This window comes from Stigmatopora nigra, chromosome 7 (assembly GCF_051989575.1).
Source record: "Stigmatopora nigra isolate UIUO_SnigA chromosome 7, RoL_Snig_1.1, whole genome shotgun sequence".
NCBI classification, from domain to species: Eukaryota; Metazoa; Chordata; class Actinopteri; order Syngnathiformes; family Syngnathidae; genus Stigmatopora; species Stigmatopora nigra.
Window position 1 is genome coordinate 8,396,919 of NC_135514.1, and position 18,167 is coordinate 8,415,085.

At 36.7% G+C, this 18,167-nt stretch overlaps 1 protein-coding gene and 1 long non-coding RNA gene across 2 annotated transcripts in view; one reads left to right on the top strand and one right to left on the bottom strand.

The window, feature by feature from the left end:
• Nucleotides 1–18,167, bottom strand: part of LOC144199350 (uncharacterized) — a 56,537-nt gene that overhangs the window by 25,191 nt on the left and 13,179 nt on the right. Inside the window, exon 3 of the long non-coding RNA XR_013326888.1 lies at nucleotides 3,032–3,139. This is a non-coding gene — a long non-coding RNA (uncharacterized LOC144199350). The remainder of the gene's footprint in view (nucleotides 1–3,031; nucleotides 3,140–18,167) is intronic.
• LOC144199349 (fucolectin-like) lies at nucleotides 8,026–9,432 on the top strand. Its single transcript, XM_077720935.1, has 4 exons — nucleotides 8,026–8,105; nucleotides 8,357–8,421; nucleotides 8,675–8,960; nucleotides 9,029–9,432. The coding sequence occupies exons 1-4, from the start codon at nucleotides 8,089–8,091 to the stop codon at nucleotides 9,204–9,206; spliced, it is 546 nt and encodes a 181-aa protein (XP_077577061.1). The 5' UTR covers nucleotides 8,026–8,088; the 3' UTR covers nucleotides 9,207–9,432.

Below are 18,167 nucleotides of genomic sequence, written 5' to 3' on the forward strand. Positions count from 1 at the left end.
TGGTCACCTGTCATAATTGGTTGTATGGAGCTGTACTTTCAGTTGAATATTTGGAACTTATTTAATTATTCATTTAATTATGTATCGATTATTATGATTAAATAATTATCACATACTTTTTGCAACTCCAAGTGTTTTCTGACCAGAAACTAGATATTTATCAGTCATTGCACATGATTTCAGTTCATACCATCAACAGACAAATTCTGAAAATGGCTTTACATGATCTTGACAACGGATCCAACACTCCTTTGTAGTTTATCCATATGGCTTTTACAATACGGACTACTTTATGATGTAAGACATATCAGAAATTATCTGACCTTTTAGATTTTTTCCTTTGGACTCTGATGGCCCTATTCAATGTGAAAATGAGACACAAAGTGTGATACATTTATTTACCTGCAATAAGCCCTGTTGTAATGCAACACAAGCCACTTCTTTTCATTTCACGAATACTAATGTGAACGACAATCTATTTGCAGAAGCACGTTCCCTCCTTCTACAATTTATGACTCAAGCTGTAACTACCTCATTTGATCCCATCCTTGTTATGATAATTTCATCTCACAATGGTAGAAAATCAGGTTGATTTAACTATACAAATCTTGTGGGTAAAGCACTCTTTGTGTTCCAATAGTGAATGGAATATGTGGATGGCTCAGTAGACGTTGTGAATGAACATCCAAATTGTCAGAGACCAGAGATGCAAAGCCTTCCATGTTTCTTTAAAGCTGACTCGACTTTTAAATGCAGCTGTTGGATTTAGGTTAAGGTTTTGAAACAAGGGTTACAAATAATGGTTTCATTCTAGGTTTTCAAAGCAGATTAACTTTAGGAATATATAATGTTTCATGTCATTTACCCTGCAAGGGACATTCAACAAACTGCTCTAAAATCGCACAAGGGCGCATGCTTTGTTGATTGTTTTATGTTCATCTTATGTGTTTCAGCTCCACCTGTTGGCTGAATTATGAGTGAGTCAATGTTTGTAAAAACATTTTCAGCCACCTCATATCACAGTGTAATAGGGCATGGTTTGTTTACTCAGCTTTGTCCAATACTTTGATTATGATTAAGACTACTTACTATATAGTGTCCAATAGTTTTGTTCACTAGTTTTTGGGTGCAGAAAATAAATCTTAGTTCTTTCCAGATCTTTTTAAAGTATAGGATCCCAATTTTCTTAAAACAAATGAGGGCAGAAATCCCATATATAGCACACAAGCTTTTATAAACAGGCAAGACTATCGTTTGTTGTTGTTTTTGTATAAGTTTACAAGTGCAAACAAAGTAGTAAGTAGGTAAACTCTGGAAAAATCATGATGATGCTCTCGGAGAATAAAAAATTGGAATTTATCATGGTAGCTTTGTTTTTGTTTAGGTCTGAGGATCCAAGTTTAACCCACCCAATTATTTCCTAAGCATAAATGTTTTTAGGCTGAATGTAGTCCTGGAATTGAGGGTACTGTGTGGTGTGTGTTTAAATGTTACTTGAATACTACAGAGTATACTGTTGTTATCCTGAAAGACGAACGGGCCTAAACTGTTCCAACGTGACCACGATGCCACCTACAGGTACATTTTCAGATATTGTGAATGGGGCACATGTATATTCAGTCTGATTTTCTACCTGAAGCACTTACACATCACATGGACACCTTGTTCAATGCAGAGGTAGGATGACCCTTCTGCTGTGCAACTGTGTGTGTTCGCACTAACAGCGCCTCTGGGGTAGCAAGTCGAGAGGTTGTTGCAGTGTGTGATATATGAGGGAATACATTTGTGTCTTTGTTAGTGTGTGGGTGTGTGTGTTTGCGCATGTGTTTTCATGCATCTCTTGGGGTAGCGCCGCTGAAGCCAGCTGTTTATCACAGCTGTATCCCATGTGTAACTTCAAAGTGGCAACATGCATGGTTCGGGCTATTTATGACATAGGAACAGGAAGGACATGCAAGTTTACACTGGCCTTTATATCACATGGACATGATTGAGGGTGCGGATGGTCGTTTGTCTCTCTGTGTGCCCTACGGCTGACTAGCGACCAGTCTAGGGTTTAGTCTGTCTGGCCTTCGCCTGAAGACAGCTGGGTTAGGCTCCAGCAACCCCTGCAACCCGTTCGAGGATGGGCGGTATGGGTTAAAGTTAGTCCAAGACAAACTAATACTTATAAAAGGTATTTATGAGTCCTGGTTACATTTTCCTACATTTCAATACCATCTTTTTATCATCTTCACAGTCACTCAGGAGATGATAGAAAAAGAAAGCAGACATGACACATATAAAGAGAAGCTCTGCAAATAAACACTGGGCCACTTCAGAACTAAAAACTATTGACTGCTCGGAAAAAAAAACATCTCTTTAGCTTTTGTAAAATATGTCAACATGTTCAAAAATGTGCATATTTGCCTATTGCGGAAAAGACAGCACTGCTAAATTTCATTCCTATCCTACCTTACTATAACTTATTGCTGCTTAAGAAGAAACATCACCAAAGTAACCAATGGCAAACTTGGATTCAAGTTTGCATTAAATCATATTCGCACAGAATTTCCCGATAACGAAAGATGGGGGAGTTATAAATTATTTTCTTTGTTTTCAAGTTTTGTGCATCTCACACACTTCAATCAAGCGTTAACTTCTTTTTCCCCCCTCCACGAAAGTGTCTCTCCTATGTGACAGTACCTCCACAGCAGGAAGTTAAATAGTGCTAGAGGCAAGTAGAGTGGCTGATTGTAGGAGAGATTGTAAAAGTGCAGCATTAAATTGCACAAAATCAGGGATGTTACAGAGGTATATGACACTGCAAAAGGACACACGAAGACACCTGGGAATCAAATCGGTCTTTTTGATGGTTTAAAACTAGAACTTCTTTCTCTGTATTTGTATGTATAAAGCTGTGTGTCTCCAAAAAAAAATCTCAATAAGTGTCAAACTATGTTTAAGAATGTCAGCTGGATAGGAATGTTAGCCAATGTGTTGTCTTCTTAAAATGGTGGAAACAGTGTTTGTGTGTGTTGTGCTTTTGTACCGTGAGGGATGTCAAGCAGTAGCAGGTGGAAAGATGTTCCTCACATCAATAAATCATCAGAGGCCTTGAGGAGTATGGACTATCAGACACCAGGACCTGGCAACCCAACTGCAAATACAAACAGAAATAGCAACTTTGAGGAGCAAGTGTAAACAGGGCTCACCGGTTAATCCAAAATAACATTATTGCAGAAATTAATTGACAGAATAAGGCAATATGAGGCATGTAAAACATTTATACCCTAACTAAGGAGATGATTGGTTTTACTGCACTGTTGTACTTTATTTTATTATCAATATTTAAACCTTAGGCACAAGTAATGAACTTTATGTGATTAATATGTAAAAGGATAAACAAATTATATATATATATATATATATATATATATATATATATATATATATATATATATATATATATATATATATATATATATATATATATATATATATATATATATATATATATATGTGTGTGTGTGTGTGTGTGTGTGTATGTATATATCACACGCACGCACACACACGCACATTATTAAAAAAGGAACCCATCTGGTTAAAGTCAAAGCATTTTCTGTATTTCTCCTTTTCACACGTTTGAACACATGTCTGAGGATGAGGAAGCGTCCACTCTGCCTCCAGATTGGGCAAGACAAAGACAGCTATCTATCCGCTGGGGAAGTGCTGCATATAATTGAATCCTCTGTGGATACTTAACCTGTCATTGCTGGTGTGCACAATGTGGGACATGGTCACATACGAGATCCAGTCAAAGAGAGTGAGGCTAGTAAAATGTCTGGTCAAACGGTTCAATCAGAGGAAAATTGAGGGATGAGGTCTTTGAAAGAATATTCAGCACATTTAAATTCGCTCAATGAAATTGGGAAGAAAAAAAAATAATACTAAGGAACCTCTACATACAAATGTCTATACATGTGAATTATTCAAGTTACAAAACACCACAATGGGAAAATGTTGTCTCAGGATATGCACCTGCCATTGCACCACTACAAAGTTAAAAGTGCCATAAGGTAAGTTTGTTGGAGAAATAAATGATAATATGAATAGCAGAAAATAAAAAGAAAATCAATCCAGTAGACATACTCTGCACATAACTTATCCACTATTTTCACTCTTGATTATCTTTCAACAATTGAGTTTTGAACTTATTGTTGTTTTAAGTATACCGTTTGTTGTAGGACTACCGGTGTGTATCTCCAAACCTCTACCTTCAACTGCTGAGTGATGGGTGAGGCATACAGTAGCGCCTGTGCCTGTTGGTGAAAAATAATGATGGGTCTATCCTTTTCCATATGATGTGATGTGTGTGCGTGTATTTTCTGTTTCTTTCAGAGCGTTAAGAGAGAATGACCCTTTACAGGACAACTCCTCCATCGTTCTTTTCCAGAGGGCATGAGGTCTTAGCTTGGGAAAGATAATTGGGATGTACACCACTGACAGATCAAAAGGGGAAACAACAAGGAAATCATTGATCATCACTTTGTAAGAGGGACAAATCACACCTATAAACCGATCACCAACAAAATTCGCAAGTAATTGAAACGATAAAAGTATTACATGTTGTGTCCTGAATGCAATAATGAAAATATAAAGGGGTCGTGATTTTATTATTGAGACCTTTGTCTCTTATACACAATGTTATTATATGTGAGTATACACAACTAGGGAGTATGTCTTGCAGCAACATTATCAAAAAATATACAAAAAACAAATAATTGATGATGTCCTGATCTTATTAGTAGTAATAATTTTCAGACTACATTTATGAGAAAAGGCAAAAACCAACACCAAGTATGGCCGAAGTAGAGGTGACCGCACAAAACTTAAGTGGCTTCACTACAGCACATATGGGATTTTGGCAACTGCCCTAGGAGAAGTGAGAGCAAAGGTCACTTGGCAGGTAAAATAATTGCTCCAGTGACAGACAGCAAAACCACGTATCATGTATCTAGACAGGCAGACATAAAACAGGCAGTTAGCAAAGTCCAGAGAGGCCAGAGCTGCACTGACCAGGCCAGATGGGACGTTGACAATGTATTGCTCACTAGTGGATACAGTAAGTGAATGTAAGTTTTGTGGGATGTTTGATTTTGTTTGACATTTTTCAATGTGGATTTTTTTTTGTATTTTGTAACAAAAAGTTTCCTATCAAGGCTTTTCCTAAACCAAAAAATGCACACGTATATTCTGCGTGAATAGTGCCAATAACATTTCCTAATATGTCAGGTTACATCAGTATGGAAAATGTGTTCTAGACCCAAAGGACATTGCTGTGACCAAATTACCTGTCACACACACACAGAAAGGACAAACAATCCCTGGGCTAAGGGTACAGTGAACTATCTATACTATATTGAGCACAGTATTAAAAGAAAAGATACTGCAATATCTCCCTCTGGTGCTAGTTACTATGGATTCCTGCTCATCCAAGCACACGCACAGTGTTTTTATTCGGCAGAAGGTCTTAAGGCCTCTAGCTGTCTCCCATCATTGCCATTGTCACCAATGGAGAATCAGTACACTTTTTAAATTGCCCCCTAAAACAAGATCCTCTATCCCAGTCATTGACACATACACACATACTTTAGGTCACCCATGTGCCACATATTCAGAGAATGATGCACTGTAACCAAAGTGAGTGGACTGAGGTCTGGTTAAGCAGGATATGTCGAAACAACACTGGTTGTAATTGGACACTAGAAGGAATTTTCTTTCATGCTTCACAAAGTTACTTCTCTCTAGAGTGAGGATACAACTGACAACTGACTCTAAACACAACAAGCCATGTATTTAATGCATTTTCTCTGTTGGGCAAGTCAGTCAAAATTGATGGTGCATGTCTATCACAAGGGGCATTGGGCAAAATTCTGCACCCCCTGTGCATAAACCTCCCAAATGGTCCACCACGCTAGACCAGAAATTTTCCCTAGATATTTGTTCAAATTCTATGATGGACCTAAGAAGTTTAGTAATTGATTTTTTTTTTTTAACATGTGGGCAGATTCTTCTTAGGTAAAAATGAGCCACATTCATTTCCCATTTTATTTGATCCTCGATTTGTTTTTCTTGAGGAGTCTATCATTAATGTATTATAGAAATCAACAAATGTTACTTCATTTTATCATACATTACTTTGAGTATTTCATATTATCATACATGATATTTCCCATACTGAAAATGCACACGCAGCATATATCTAACACCAGATGTGTGGGCTATGCATCTCTCCTTCAGAGGCCTAGCCATAGACGGAAGCCTTTTTCGAGACTTATATTTTTGACCAGAGGTTGCAAGCAATACCATTATATTTATTGTTCTTAAGGAAATAGGGCTTATTTTAGATAAACAGATAAATTGTCTTAGACCTCAAGTTCTGAGCTGGAATGCTTGCTTATGGATACTCAATTGGCTCTCTATCTTACTGTAAATATGCTTATCCTCTTTGGGATGACCCCCCTACCCCAAAACCATCACTACCACAACCATCCCTTCCGGCTCTATTTACCCCTTCTTTACTAATCTTTATAGATGCCAGTTGTCATGGAAACATGGCGTACGGCAAGCACACGACCCCCCCCCCCCCCCTTTTCCATTTGAATACAATTAATTCATGCCTCTTTCTGTGTGTGGGGGTGAGTATGTGTATGTGTTTTCTTATTGGCAGGGGTAGCTAGTAATTGGGTTAGGAAGAAATGAACAGCTGGATTATGCGAAATTTGAAGTTTTATTAATGTCTTGCAATACTAAGGTGTGAGTGCAAGGATAAGCAACGGTTGGATGATTTGAGGAATAAGGAAAAAAATGAACAATATTATATTAAATCAGACTTTCTGTCCATTTTCCCCCTTTTCCTTTTGCAATCAGCAGGTGCACTGAAGTATGTGAGGGAGTGTAAAAATAATGCAAAGGAATTAATGATATAATAAAAAATATGGTGTGCTATTATCCTTCTGTAACAAATATTGTTGTTTTGAACCAAGCTGCACCAAATGTTCCATATCTAAATTCCCTCTGTGTATGTGTCTGTACATCAAATGAGAAAATGTGACAAAATAATGACTGCAGGGAGTGTCCTCCAGTGGCGATCGTTTACAAATGGACAAGAACACACCTTGGTATGAATAAAGAGGCCTACGGTACTTGCACCTACCAATCTTCTAATGCTTCACAGGACCAATGTCTACCCCGTCAGGCCTTTTTGTTGTGCTGCCCCCAATCTGTGGAATGTCCCCAAGACTAGTTGAGGGTTCCACAGATTGTGGATGCTTTTTAAACAACACCCTAAAACATACTACCGTTTCCAGAAGGCTTTAACATGAACTTTAAAAAAAAAAAATATATATATATATATATATATATATATATATATATATATATATATATATATATATATATATATATATATATATATATATATATATATATATATATATATATATATATATATATATATATATATATATATATATATATATATATATATATATATATATATATATATATATATATATATTCACCCTTGCTGTTGTTTTCTTGTTGTACTTTGATATTTATATTAATTTGAAGTACTTTACAAGTAAAATGTATTTTTTATAATTTTTAAGAAAAAAAACGTAAGTTGCTTGTCGTGAATATGATCCTCATGTTTACTTAATGACTTTTTGTACTTTAAACGCACTTGTGTCAACATTTTTTTTACCTCTCATTTATCCAGCTCATACAACAACATTGCCAAATGCTTGAGCCAATTAATTCCTTTCATGTGTTTTTGACCTGTTGGCGAAAAGAATGGATAGGGATGGGCAAAAGTATCATGAGGGAAAGCAGGTGACAAATGTACTACAAGGAATTAAAAGCTTTAAATGTATGAAACAAATAGACATTGGGCCACATTTCTGCTTCGCCACCCACAAAACAAAATCAACACTATTTATAAGACCAGGATGTACTCTTATAAAAACAGGTCACTCACCCTTTGTTTGAGCAGATATAAAACAACATATTAAGCATTGGCGAACATATTCACCACAAGATTTCAAGATGCCAAGGATCATCAGGTAAGTCCAAAGAGTACTTTATCTGATTCATTCAACATTGCAACTTTAAAAAATTAAATCCACATTAGACATCAAGCAATAAATTGTGATAAAGGTTAATGGCAACGGTTCGTTATTAGATTTGTTGAAACAAATTGTTTAGCGGTATATTTGACTGAATCAGGAGCTTGCTTAAGTAATAATGTACTTAAAGTTTATAGTATATCCATACATACTGGTAGAGACTTTAACTGGTTGACCTGTTTCCTTAGGATGGTAATTTTAGGCATGATGCTCACCGTGTTTGCTCTGACAAAAGACGCACGCAGTTTGAAGGGTAAATTTTCAAATATACTTCCTTTTTAATGCATGACTTTCTTTTTCACATTTCCACTCACTTCTTCAAATAAATGGTCTAATATTTTACAAATTTTGAGTGCAACTGACTGAATGTGTGATTTCATCAAATTGTTTTGTCCAACATGTTGAATTTTATTCTATAACACTTTAGGATCTAGATCTTCAAATAAATATTCTTTGCCTAAGATTATTTTAATTGTGATCACAATAAAATGTATTGTCTTTGCTAGATAAGAGAAATATTGCCAGGGGTGGCAAAGTTTTTCAGTCCTCTACTTATGGGTATGGTGTACCCCAGAATGCCATTGATGGAAATCGTGCGAGCAACTGGGCACAGAAATCCTGTACCCACACAAATAGGGATATGAGCCCATGGTGGAGACTGGACCTTCAGAAAACATACAAAATAAACACTGTCACTATTACAAACAGAAGAGATTGTTGTTGTAAAAGGATTCATTTAGCTGAGCTACGCATTGGAGACTCCCCAGATGACAACGGCAATACTAATCCCATGTAAGTATACCACTGTTAGTTTTAATAGCAGTGGCTACTGTTAACACATTTCATACTTTTTTTTTTAGATGTACAGTGATCTCTTCAATCTTACCTGGCACCTCCAAAACATTTGAGTGCAATGGAATGGAAGGCCGCTATATTAACATTGTGATCACTGGAAGACGAGAATACCTAACACTGTGTGAAGTGGAGGTTGATGGGGAAGCGATCAGTGTGGATACCAATGATAAAACTTGTAATTGAGTATGGGGTTTTCCACAAATCATTTTTTTTTCTTCGGTTAAATTTCCCATTATGATTGCATTAATCCTGTCCTTCCTGTTAAGATTCGCTCTCATGTTGAATAGAAAAGTTAGAAATGGATGTACTTCAACATTAACTACTACTGCGAAAATATTACACTTTTAGTTCCTGTACCTTCAGCTCATTTTGAATATTAGAGCACTCAATAAAGCATTCTTAAAAAGTCTCATATGGACAATATGTGAAACATAAATATGCAATGAAATCATTGCAAAAGTTGCTATACAAAGGTTACCAACAATATATTTTTTTTAAATCCCCAATGTATCCCCTATTGTGGAATCAAATATTGGATTAGTATATTACAAAATTCGTGGAAACTTCTAGGTGACATCAACCAAGAATGTCAAAATATATTAATTTTACTGTATGTTGAAAATAGATTTTGTTAAATATGGCCTTCACTTAAAAGGATTTTCTGTTACATGAGGGGATAATATACTAAGGGAAATCTTTCCTCTTGCCATTAGGGCTTTATACTTCACCTTAACAGGAAACATGAAAGAAAGAAGGCTTAAATGTCATAAAAGGAAAATTCTTCAGACTTTGTCAGGATCACTAAAGTATTTCGTGTTTAACCTTTTGAATAATGATCAAACCTGAGCTCAATTAATTAAGAGCAGTGGATCGGCAAAATGGTGTTGGTTAAAACATCTGCATACCAAGACATTTATTGTAGTCACACAATAGAAGGACAGGCCCAACCGACACTTACTAAACCATCAGCGCAAGGTCAATCGTGACAGCAGGCAGATGAAGTGCCACTTAGGGCAACTGTCTCTTGTTAACATCCTGGACTATTTTATGAGACTTCTTAATTCAAAGAACAATTCTATCGGGGGATAAACAAAAAAAGTTTTTGTACGGCCTCTCTCAATGTCGAAAATGATTAATGTTTTACAATGTGTCAAAGAACCTTTTACTGTATCAAATCAACTGTAAAAGCAACTGGTTGAACTGGATGATAGATAACCCATAACCAGCAACATCTTTTACATACATATAACATATAGTGGCATATTTTTTAACACATTGAAAACATTTTTTTGCACAGTGTCTCATTCAATTCAATGTCCAAATTAAACATCCTGTGGCAAAATTGACACAATTTTCCTCCTCTCAAAAAGTGCAGTATCTCGCAACTAATAGTCTCCATTATTCATGGCCCTACAGCAGAGGTCACTGCCATGGGGTTTACTTTTTTTTACCTCTCTAAATTGAAAGTCAAGATAAAATGAATCGAGGCACCCACACATGGAATGAACTATAGGTTTGACTTTGACTTGTCCTCAAACCACAAAGTGAAATTATAGTTCCATATATGTCATTTGGACTTTTAAAGATTGGGATGCAGGTAGTCTGTTTGTTTTACTTCAATGATATTGGTACACAATATTTGTATTTCGGGGGTTTCCTGCCTTTTGTTATAACTGCTACCTTATGAAGTAAGGAATATAAATAAACAGAGCAGCGTTGATTTTAATTAATTTGATGGTGTTTTTCACAAAAAATATTAATTGATTTATTCATTAATTTAGTCTCACTGCTGTGTATCTTCCCATGGGTCACATAGATGGTGGAGCCTAAACATAAAAATGAACCCCCAACACCATTTATATGCAAAGAAAGAATGGCAGGCATCAATAAAGTACACTGGTAAAATAGGAGCTAGACCATCTCAGACTGATGTTCCAGGCTTTAACACCAGCATAGATTCTAATATATATTTATGAACGTTACCACTGCACACTGATACCTTAGTTACAACAGCAGATGTCCAAGAAGTATACAGCTATAGAGCGAGTCCTACACACGCATACACACGTGACATAACTAGAATACGCTTAGACATCAAGCTAACATTTCCTATCAGTAGAAAAGCTCAATTTTCTGGCATTTGCAAGGTCGAAAAAATTGGATGTCTTAGTGCAATCAACAAGTGATTTAAAATTCATATCCAATGAATGGAATCACATGTATGTGTGTTCAAATGTAGAGCATGAAAACATGCGTGTTGCTGTGTACTGGAATGGAAAATAAGGACTGCAAGTATGGATAAAGGGCTCTCAACCGCTCCTACGGAGATAGATAGGGTCTTAACAAGCCTGAGTGCAGAAGGTTGTACAGGTTTGCCAAAGCTTGAACATGTGAATGTTTTTCTTCTGCAATCGGTTTCAAATTTTTATTGCATTAAAGATAATACTACTTGATTTTGTTAATTGTATCGTTATGAATCATTATCATTATTATCTATATTTTGGGGTTTATTGATCAACAGCGTTTGCATTCTCAAAATGTAACTTTCGGTTAGCTTTAGAAGTGCACTATCACCTCAGTAGATGCTTTTATGATTTCTTAGATTTATTTCCATTTATTTACAGCAAGACTAGTACATCTGCACTCAAGAAAAAAAGAATATATAAATATCTACACATCTGATATTAATATGGGCCAGAAATGAATACACTGCTATGTAAGCATTTGAGAATAAAAAAAACAAAATCCTCCCTAAAACAATTTGAACCACATATGAATGTAATTATTCTTTTAACACGTGTCAGGCAGAGGGGTGACCATAACTGGGGTGTTGATGGCACCACATGGACTAGAAATATCACAATCAGGAAAAAAAATCCCTTTACAAAGAAAAGGTGAGGGCCGCGAGAACGTCATTAAAGCTATTCTTGTTAGTAAAATCTCCGTAGCAAAATTGTTGCAGAAGTTTAAAAGACATGAAGTTAATAACAATTTTGTGGGAAGCTAACACCTCAACAGAAGTGTCACCCAATAAATAAACGTAGGGGCAAAAAATGCCATAAAAGAATTAGACAACTAATGTAGGGCAATTATTCCCCCTTCAAACAATATCGCAAAAAAGCAGATGGTTGACAATGGAAGTATCTCCTTGCAACACAAAAATTCAAACTGGAATTAACAAGGGCCAATGTGAACAAAGACCTATGCAGTACTGGGAGTCTATTCTCCGGGGCAATTTGATCAAGAGCAATCTTTTTGGAATCAATGGCTTCAATAATGTGTGGCATTGCAAAGGTGAAGAATATTTAGAAAAGTGCACGATAATATTTTGTTAAAGTTGTATTCACTTTTGCATCAAGGATTTTTAAAAATAATTTGTTGAGGTCCACTTAATAACCTATTTATCAGGGTACCTGTTCAGCTTTTTTTTATAAATTCAGTTATGTAGAAATTAAAATAACTGTTTTTTTATTAATTGAAATGTTTATCAGAATGCCTATTATGTACAGTGTAGTAGAACATTTTGAAATAAACGGCCACTCCCCATTTTACTCAATATACTTGTTCCGAGATTGTTTTAATGTATTATCTCTACTTTCAAATATTCTTGCTAAGGGCAGTATATTATTAATGATGAACTGATTCTCTCTGTGCTGCCTTCTGCTTTGCCAGCCTGACTAGCAATGACTTTTGCTCATGTCAGGGTCGAGGCCCAGATGTAATCCATGGCTCATTACTGATGGTGAGGCTAAGCACAGGAACAGAGCACAACTACCCCCTCCATCAAGTGAATTACTTTGCCATGATGTGGTTTCTCGTTTGCTTTATCAATATTTCGTTCCATCTCTCAGCTGCTTCACTATTTATCTTTGATCTATCTCTTTCCCAGAATATCTTTTGCCTCTGTCTCCTTCCATTTCAATATTTTGTTCTCCCCTATCTGCTTCCTTATTTATTTCTTGATTTTATCTTTTCAGATCACTCCCACTTTTCCTCTTGCTTCCCACCTTCTTTTCTGTATCAACACTTCTCTTGAGACTGAATACATCACAGTTGGAGTTTTATTGAGTTTGTTTGTGGTACTGGCAAGGCTCCTCTACCAATAATTTGATGATAAGGTCTATCGAGTCTAGTAGTAAATCTTCCAATCGACATTTAACCCCATTAAATGTTGGTACCGTGTTTCCCATGGTCAAAAAAGTTCTTGATTGGAAGACTTTACGGAAGAATTTTAAAGACTGTTGCAAATTTCAACTGGAGACTTGCAGGGTTTCTGTTAACTGGCTAACTTGAGTCCAACTCTATTCACACTTTGATTTTTATGTTTAAATATTTGTAGAAAGTTAGCTGTGTGTGTGAAATACAAATGTGTAGGATTATTTTAAAATGGTGAAACTTTTCCTGGTTCCTTAGGCTATGTAGAGATAAATCATCCTTTACAGGGATTTGTGTCTATCAAACACAAGTGACATGTTATGTAAGAATAGAATATGTGGAAGGAATTTATTCAGCTGTAACTGAGCCTACCCTGTTCTCATATTTTTTTCTTATGCTTTAGACATAGTAATATAAAAGTTCAAGAATTGACTTGTGACTTTCAGTATATAAATGTGTGAAAGTTTAATATTTATGGTCCAAAGACCTACTGGGTTTTAAACATAACATGTTGATATGATGGTAATTCTAATAATCCAATGTATTTTTATAATCATATTTGTTACAAACACAGTAGTAAAAATCATGCTGGAACATCTGGGACAAAATTAGTCTTTTAAGATCAGAACTGTGGATAGTTTTCTTGGCTCAATGTACCTGTGAAAGTATTGTGTTGAAATGATGTTAAAAGCCTCTTATCTGGTGTGCATATCAACTTTGTCCTTAACAACTTGAAACGTGAACTACTAAATCCCATCTCTAGAATCCATTTTTATCAATGCTGCATTGGCGGTTTTAACCAATATTTGTGCTAATATGACATCTAAACAGACAACCCTGTGGTTCTAATGTGGCAGAAGCTGAAAAGGTAGAATAAATGGATCGATCTTCAACAAAAAAAAGGACTTTGAGGTACAATCAACTGTGACCTCCCTACTATGTGAGAGCAGGTGGAACATATTGTGCCACAATCTGTGTATGCCACAACCTCCCAGGTACTGAGGCAGATATCTGCACCCCTGCAGCCTTAGACCCCCATAGACCTCAAATGAAAAGCTGTCTCCTCTCTCACCATCATCCTACCGTTCTCCCTTCAGAAAAACAACAAGCCATAATGTGGTACTGGAGGCTCTCGATCTGTTTTTCTGTCAAAAGAGGAGGTGGCAAAAGAAAGGGAATAAGTGCGGGATGGAGTGAGAGAGAGAGAGAGAGAAAGACAAACCAAGAGTGAGCTCATCATCCTTGATTAGGCCTGTCACCACCAGGTAGGAGGCAGCAATTAGCCCTGGCCAGGCTTGTTCCAATGAGACACGCACATGCACACATGCCTGTACGTGCTCTTTCGCACACACATGCATAATTATGCCGACACAACTGACACTCGCACGAGCACACACCCATACACTTGGGAGGCAGACTGAATGAGGGCGGCATCTGGTAGAGAGCGATTTGGCTGCTGAATTTAAGAAAAAAAATGACTGGATGGATGCATGGTGAGCAAAAGTGTGGCACCCTGGCAGAGAGGTATGACGAAGATGAGGGAAAGTCATAGTGAAGGACAAGAGGACGGCAGGTAAAGTTTAAAAAGATGAAGTTCAGAAAACGGAATTACTGTAAGAAAGGGACAACATTTTACATAAATTTTGCTTGCGTGGCTTTTCACCGGGTACTACGGTTTCCTCCCACATCCTAACAACATGCTGGGAAGGCTGGTTGAAGACCCTAAATTACTCCATTTTGTGGATGCTTAACGTAACCCCCCAAATACATTATTATTATATATGAAACACGTTTTATAAATACCCTTTCCTTTTGTTGAAGGTGTGCCTTATAGCATGAAATACGGTAAATTACAAGAATGGATTTGATTAGTTTAAGTTGATCAAAAAATAGCGGATTAAGGAAATAAAGAATGTTTCTGGGGTTAAATCAATTGAATTGAGACGAATCAGGGAATGATGAAGAATGAGTAATGAGGTGATGGTTGGGAAGAAAAGCAGTGGGGCGACAGTGGGAATTAAATTTGAGAGGACAGATGGAGGAGCGAGAGGGTTTAGGATTTTCTTTCTGACTGTCTGTGTGTATCTTTGGTTCCTTTCTTCTCTCAGCCAGGAGGCGGATGATTATGAGAGTGAAAGGAAAAGAGAGAGAGCAATGTGTTAAACGGACAGCAATGAGGATATTGGTTCTTTGGTTTTGATAACATTGGCCAAATCAATTGTAGCTGGCTAATCCAGTTTGTTATGGCAGAGGCATGCAGAAGAGGCACTGATGGGGGTGCTATATGCAATGGTTTGCCTCTTTGTGATTGTGTCATGCATTGAATAAGGATGTGTTTGCTTGAAGCCTGGCGAGACTGGCTTGAATCAAATCTGCTGACATGTCTTGTTTTTCTTTCTTATATCTTATTATTTTCTTTTTCCTATGGTAGTCCTACACATCAAAATAAGAAAAGAAAGAAGAAGAAAATATAAAAACTCTTATTTCTGAGATACAATTGTTCGAGCAATCATATGCAGTTGCCTTTATTACTATTGTATGAAGACAAGAAGATATTAGAATAGCAATATTATTCATTATATTATCCCCCGAGTTAGAAGCGCAGTGCAAGTAGTTTAACCAACTGACTTCTTGGATTTAAAATTCTGACTTTTAGAAATCTAATTACCAAATACCTATTTGACGACCATGAAATTAGTGTGTTTATTTCTTGTGAATATTGAATAAAGCCAGCAAAAAGGATAGATTACACAAAATATATAGTTTTAACATTATTAATAGAATCATGAGAAAATGACCCATATACTGTACATCTCGATTACATTTATATAAACTAGAAGAAATGCTCTCAGAGCAGAAATGTTTCTATGAGGGACTTATAATGGCCAGGATGTGACTGCAAGCATGCACTATAAAAAGCGGCACTTTTAATGAAAAGGAATTCTGCCATGTTAAATCACTTCATCTATAATTGCCAGCTTTTACTTCTCCTTAGAGCACAAAACATAAGAAAATCTCCCAGGTCCAATAAATACTGAACATGTTACTGGTTACGGTCTAGGGGCTAGAGAAAAAAAATTGACTCATTTTTCACAAACAATTTTACCATGTTTTTTTCTTTTTCCTCAACAGACGGACAGTTGGCATTAGATTAGGGTAGGCTTAAGAGAGGCATAGCTGCTAGCAAATTGTGCAACTTGAAGGGCAAATGCCCTTCTGAATTTATCAAGTTCTAGCTCCAGTGAGCTGTGGATAGCGATGACCTTAAGATACCGTCCTAAGGACGGTTTTTAGCATCATTCTATGTTGCATCTTGTTACAGGGCAAGCAACACCCTGTCCGAAAGAACACTGAACAACTCTATACAATATTGTACTGTGCTAAGTTGTTTTATGAATGTCTGCATGGTATTTTTTTTATCCCTGAAGATGGCAATTACCCAACAGTAAACATCTCACTCTCCTTGGTACTGATAAAAATGCTGCTAATTTGTCTGTAGCTGAAATTTTCCATATGCTGAATGTGTTAATGCTCTTGGCAGAGACTGTCCTTAAAAATATATTGGCAACAAAGTTTTTTATTGTTTACTTGTTGACATTGTAACATTCCCACAGGTTTTCGAGCCACTCTGAAGGGGAACTCATGTTGCCTTTTCAGGCTGTGGCTCAGCAGGCCCCCATGAGCCCCTCCTCCAGGCAGGCTCCACAGGGGGCCCCAGATGACCTACGCCTGGGCAAGGGAAATATATGTCCAACTATTTTACTCATCATAAAAAGGTCATTTGAGCTGTGTTGGTCTTATATATTTAATATTTTCCTTCAATTTGTTAAATTATTTGTTTTTTTTAACTTGTGTTAGCTAATGATATTACATTCCTTTGTAATGCCTTGCTGGGACAGAAAGCAGTCCCTGAGTAATTAAGTACAAATGCTAGTGAGAGAATATGAGTGAACGAGAGAGGAAAAAAAACGAGAACGGAGGCGGCTCAGCTGGTTCTGTGAACATGAAAATGGGTCTAATTAACAGCGCTGATTTCACTCATGAGATTGACTCAAAGGGGAGTGAATATCAGGCAATTACTCATGCTGCAGAATATCCTTTAAAGACAAATCATTTGAAGACATCTTCAAATTTGATGCCCTCTAGTCTTAGGCTGATTTAAAAATCAGTCATTTTATATACTTGAAGACATTTTGTCTCACTGTAACAGCAACATCCCCTGACATCTTGTCATAAAATGTTAAATATGGCATGGCTAGAACACTGAATGGTGGCTGTATTAGGCCATATTAACATTTTTAGATTTTTACAGTTATTTATACAATTTTACTAAATAGCTGTTACTATTGTGTCGTTCTGCTTTGTCAGCCAGTTGGCCTGACATGGAATAAAACACCCTCCCTTTTTTGTCTGTGAGGCGTGATGAATAGCTAGTCAGTGTCCCGCAAGAGAATATCAATTCAGCTTTTGCTGTCAATGTCTTGCAATTCTATGTTTTATTCCTCCTTACAGCTCTATTTCCTTGAATTTTAACCCTATCTTCCCTGAACATTCATATCTCGCCATAACATCAAAACTGCCTATCACCCCCTCCTCCTTCACACACACTTACATACACATCCACAATTCGACCAACAAACCCAAGCCAACATTATTCTAGCGGAGGACTTGGTAAGGGTTAAAAGGCGACTGCGGCCTAGTCTTCGAGGAATTAAAAGGAAAGAGCTCAGGGAAGCGGAAGATAAAGACGGGGCCTGTTTAAAATTCTGACACCTCTCTGCTATAAAAGTAGGATTTCTGAGCCACTTGGGGCACAGGGAGGAGGAAAGAGACTTAAGCAGATGCAGAGGGTAAATGTGAGGCTTTGTTATTTCTGACAAGCACACAGAATGGAAATGTCATTAACTGACTGCAAATATTCAAACTCTCTGATGGAGGTTTTTACCATGTTGTTTTGTCTTTAGGCATAAGCATAGATAATCCACATTG

Bases quoted from the DNA above. Each gene is read 5' to 3' on its own strand.
- LOC144199349 (XM_077720935.1), top strand. The intron at 8,422-8,674 runs GTAAATTTTCAA...TGTCTTTGCTAG, and splicing joins AGACGCACGCAGTTTGAAGG to ATAAGAGAAATATTGCCAGG. The intron at 8,961-9,028 runs GTAAGTATACCA...TTTTTTTTTTAG, and splicing joins AACGGCAATACTAATCCCAT to ATGTACAGTGATCTCTTCAA.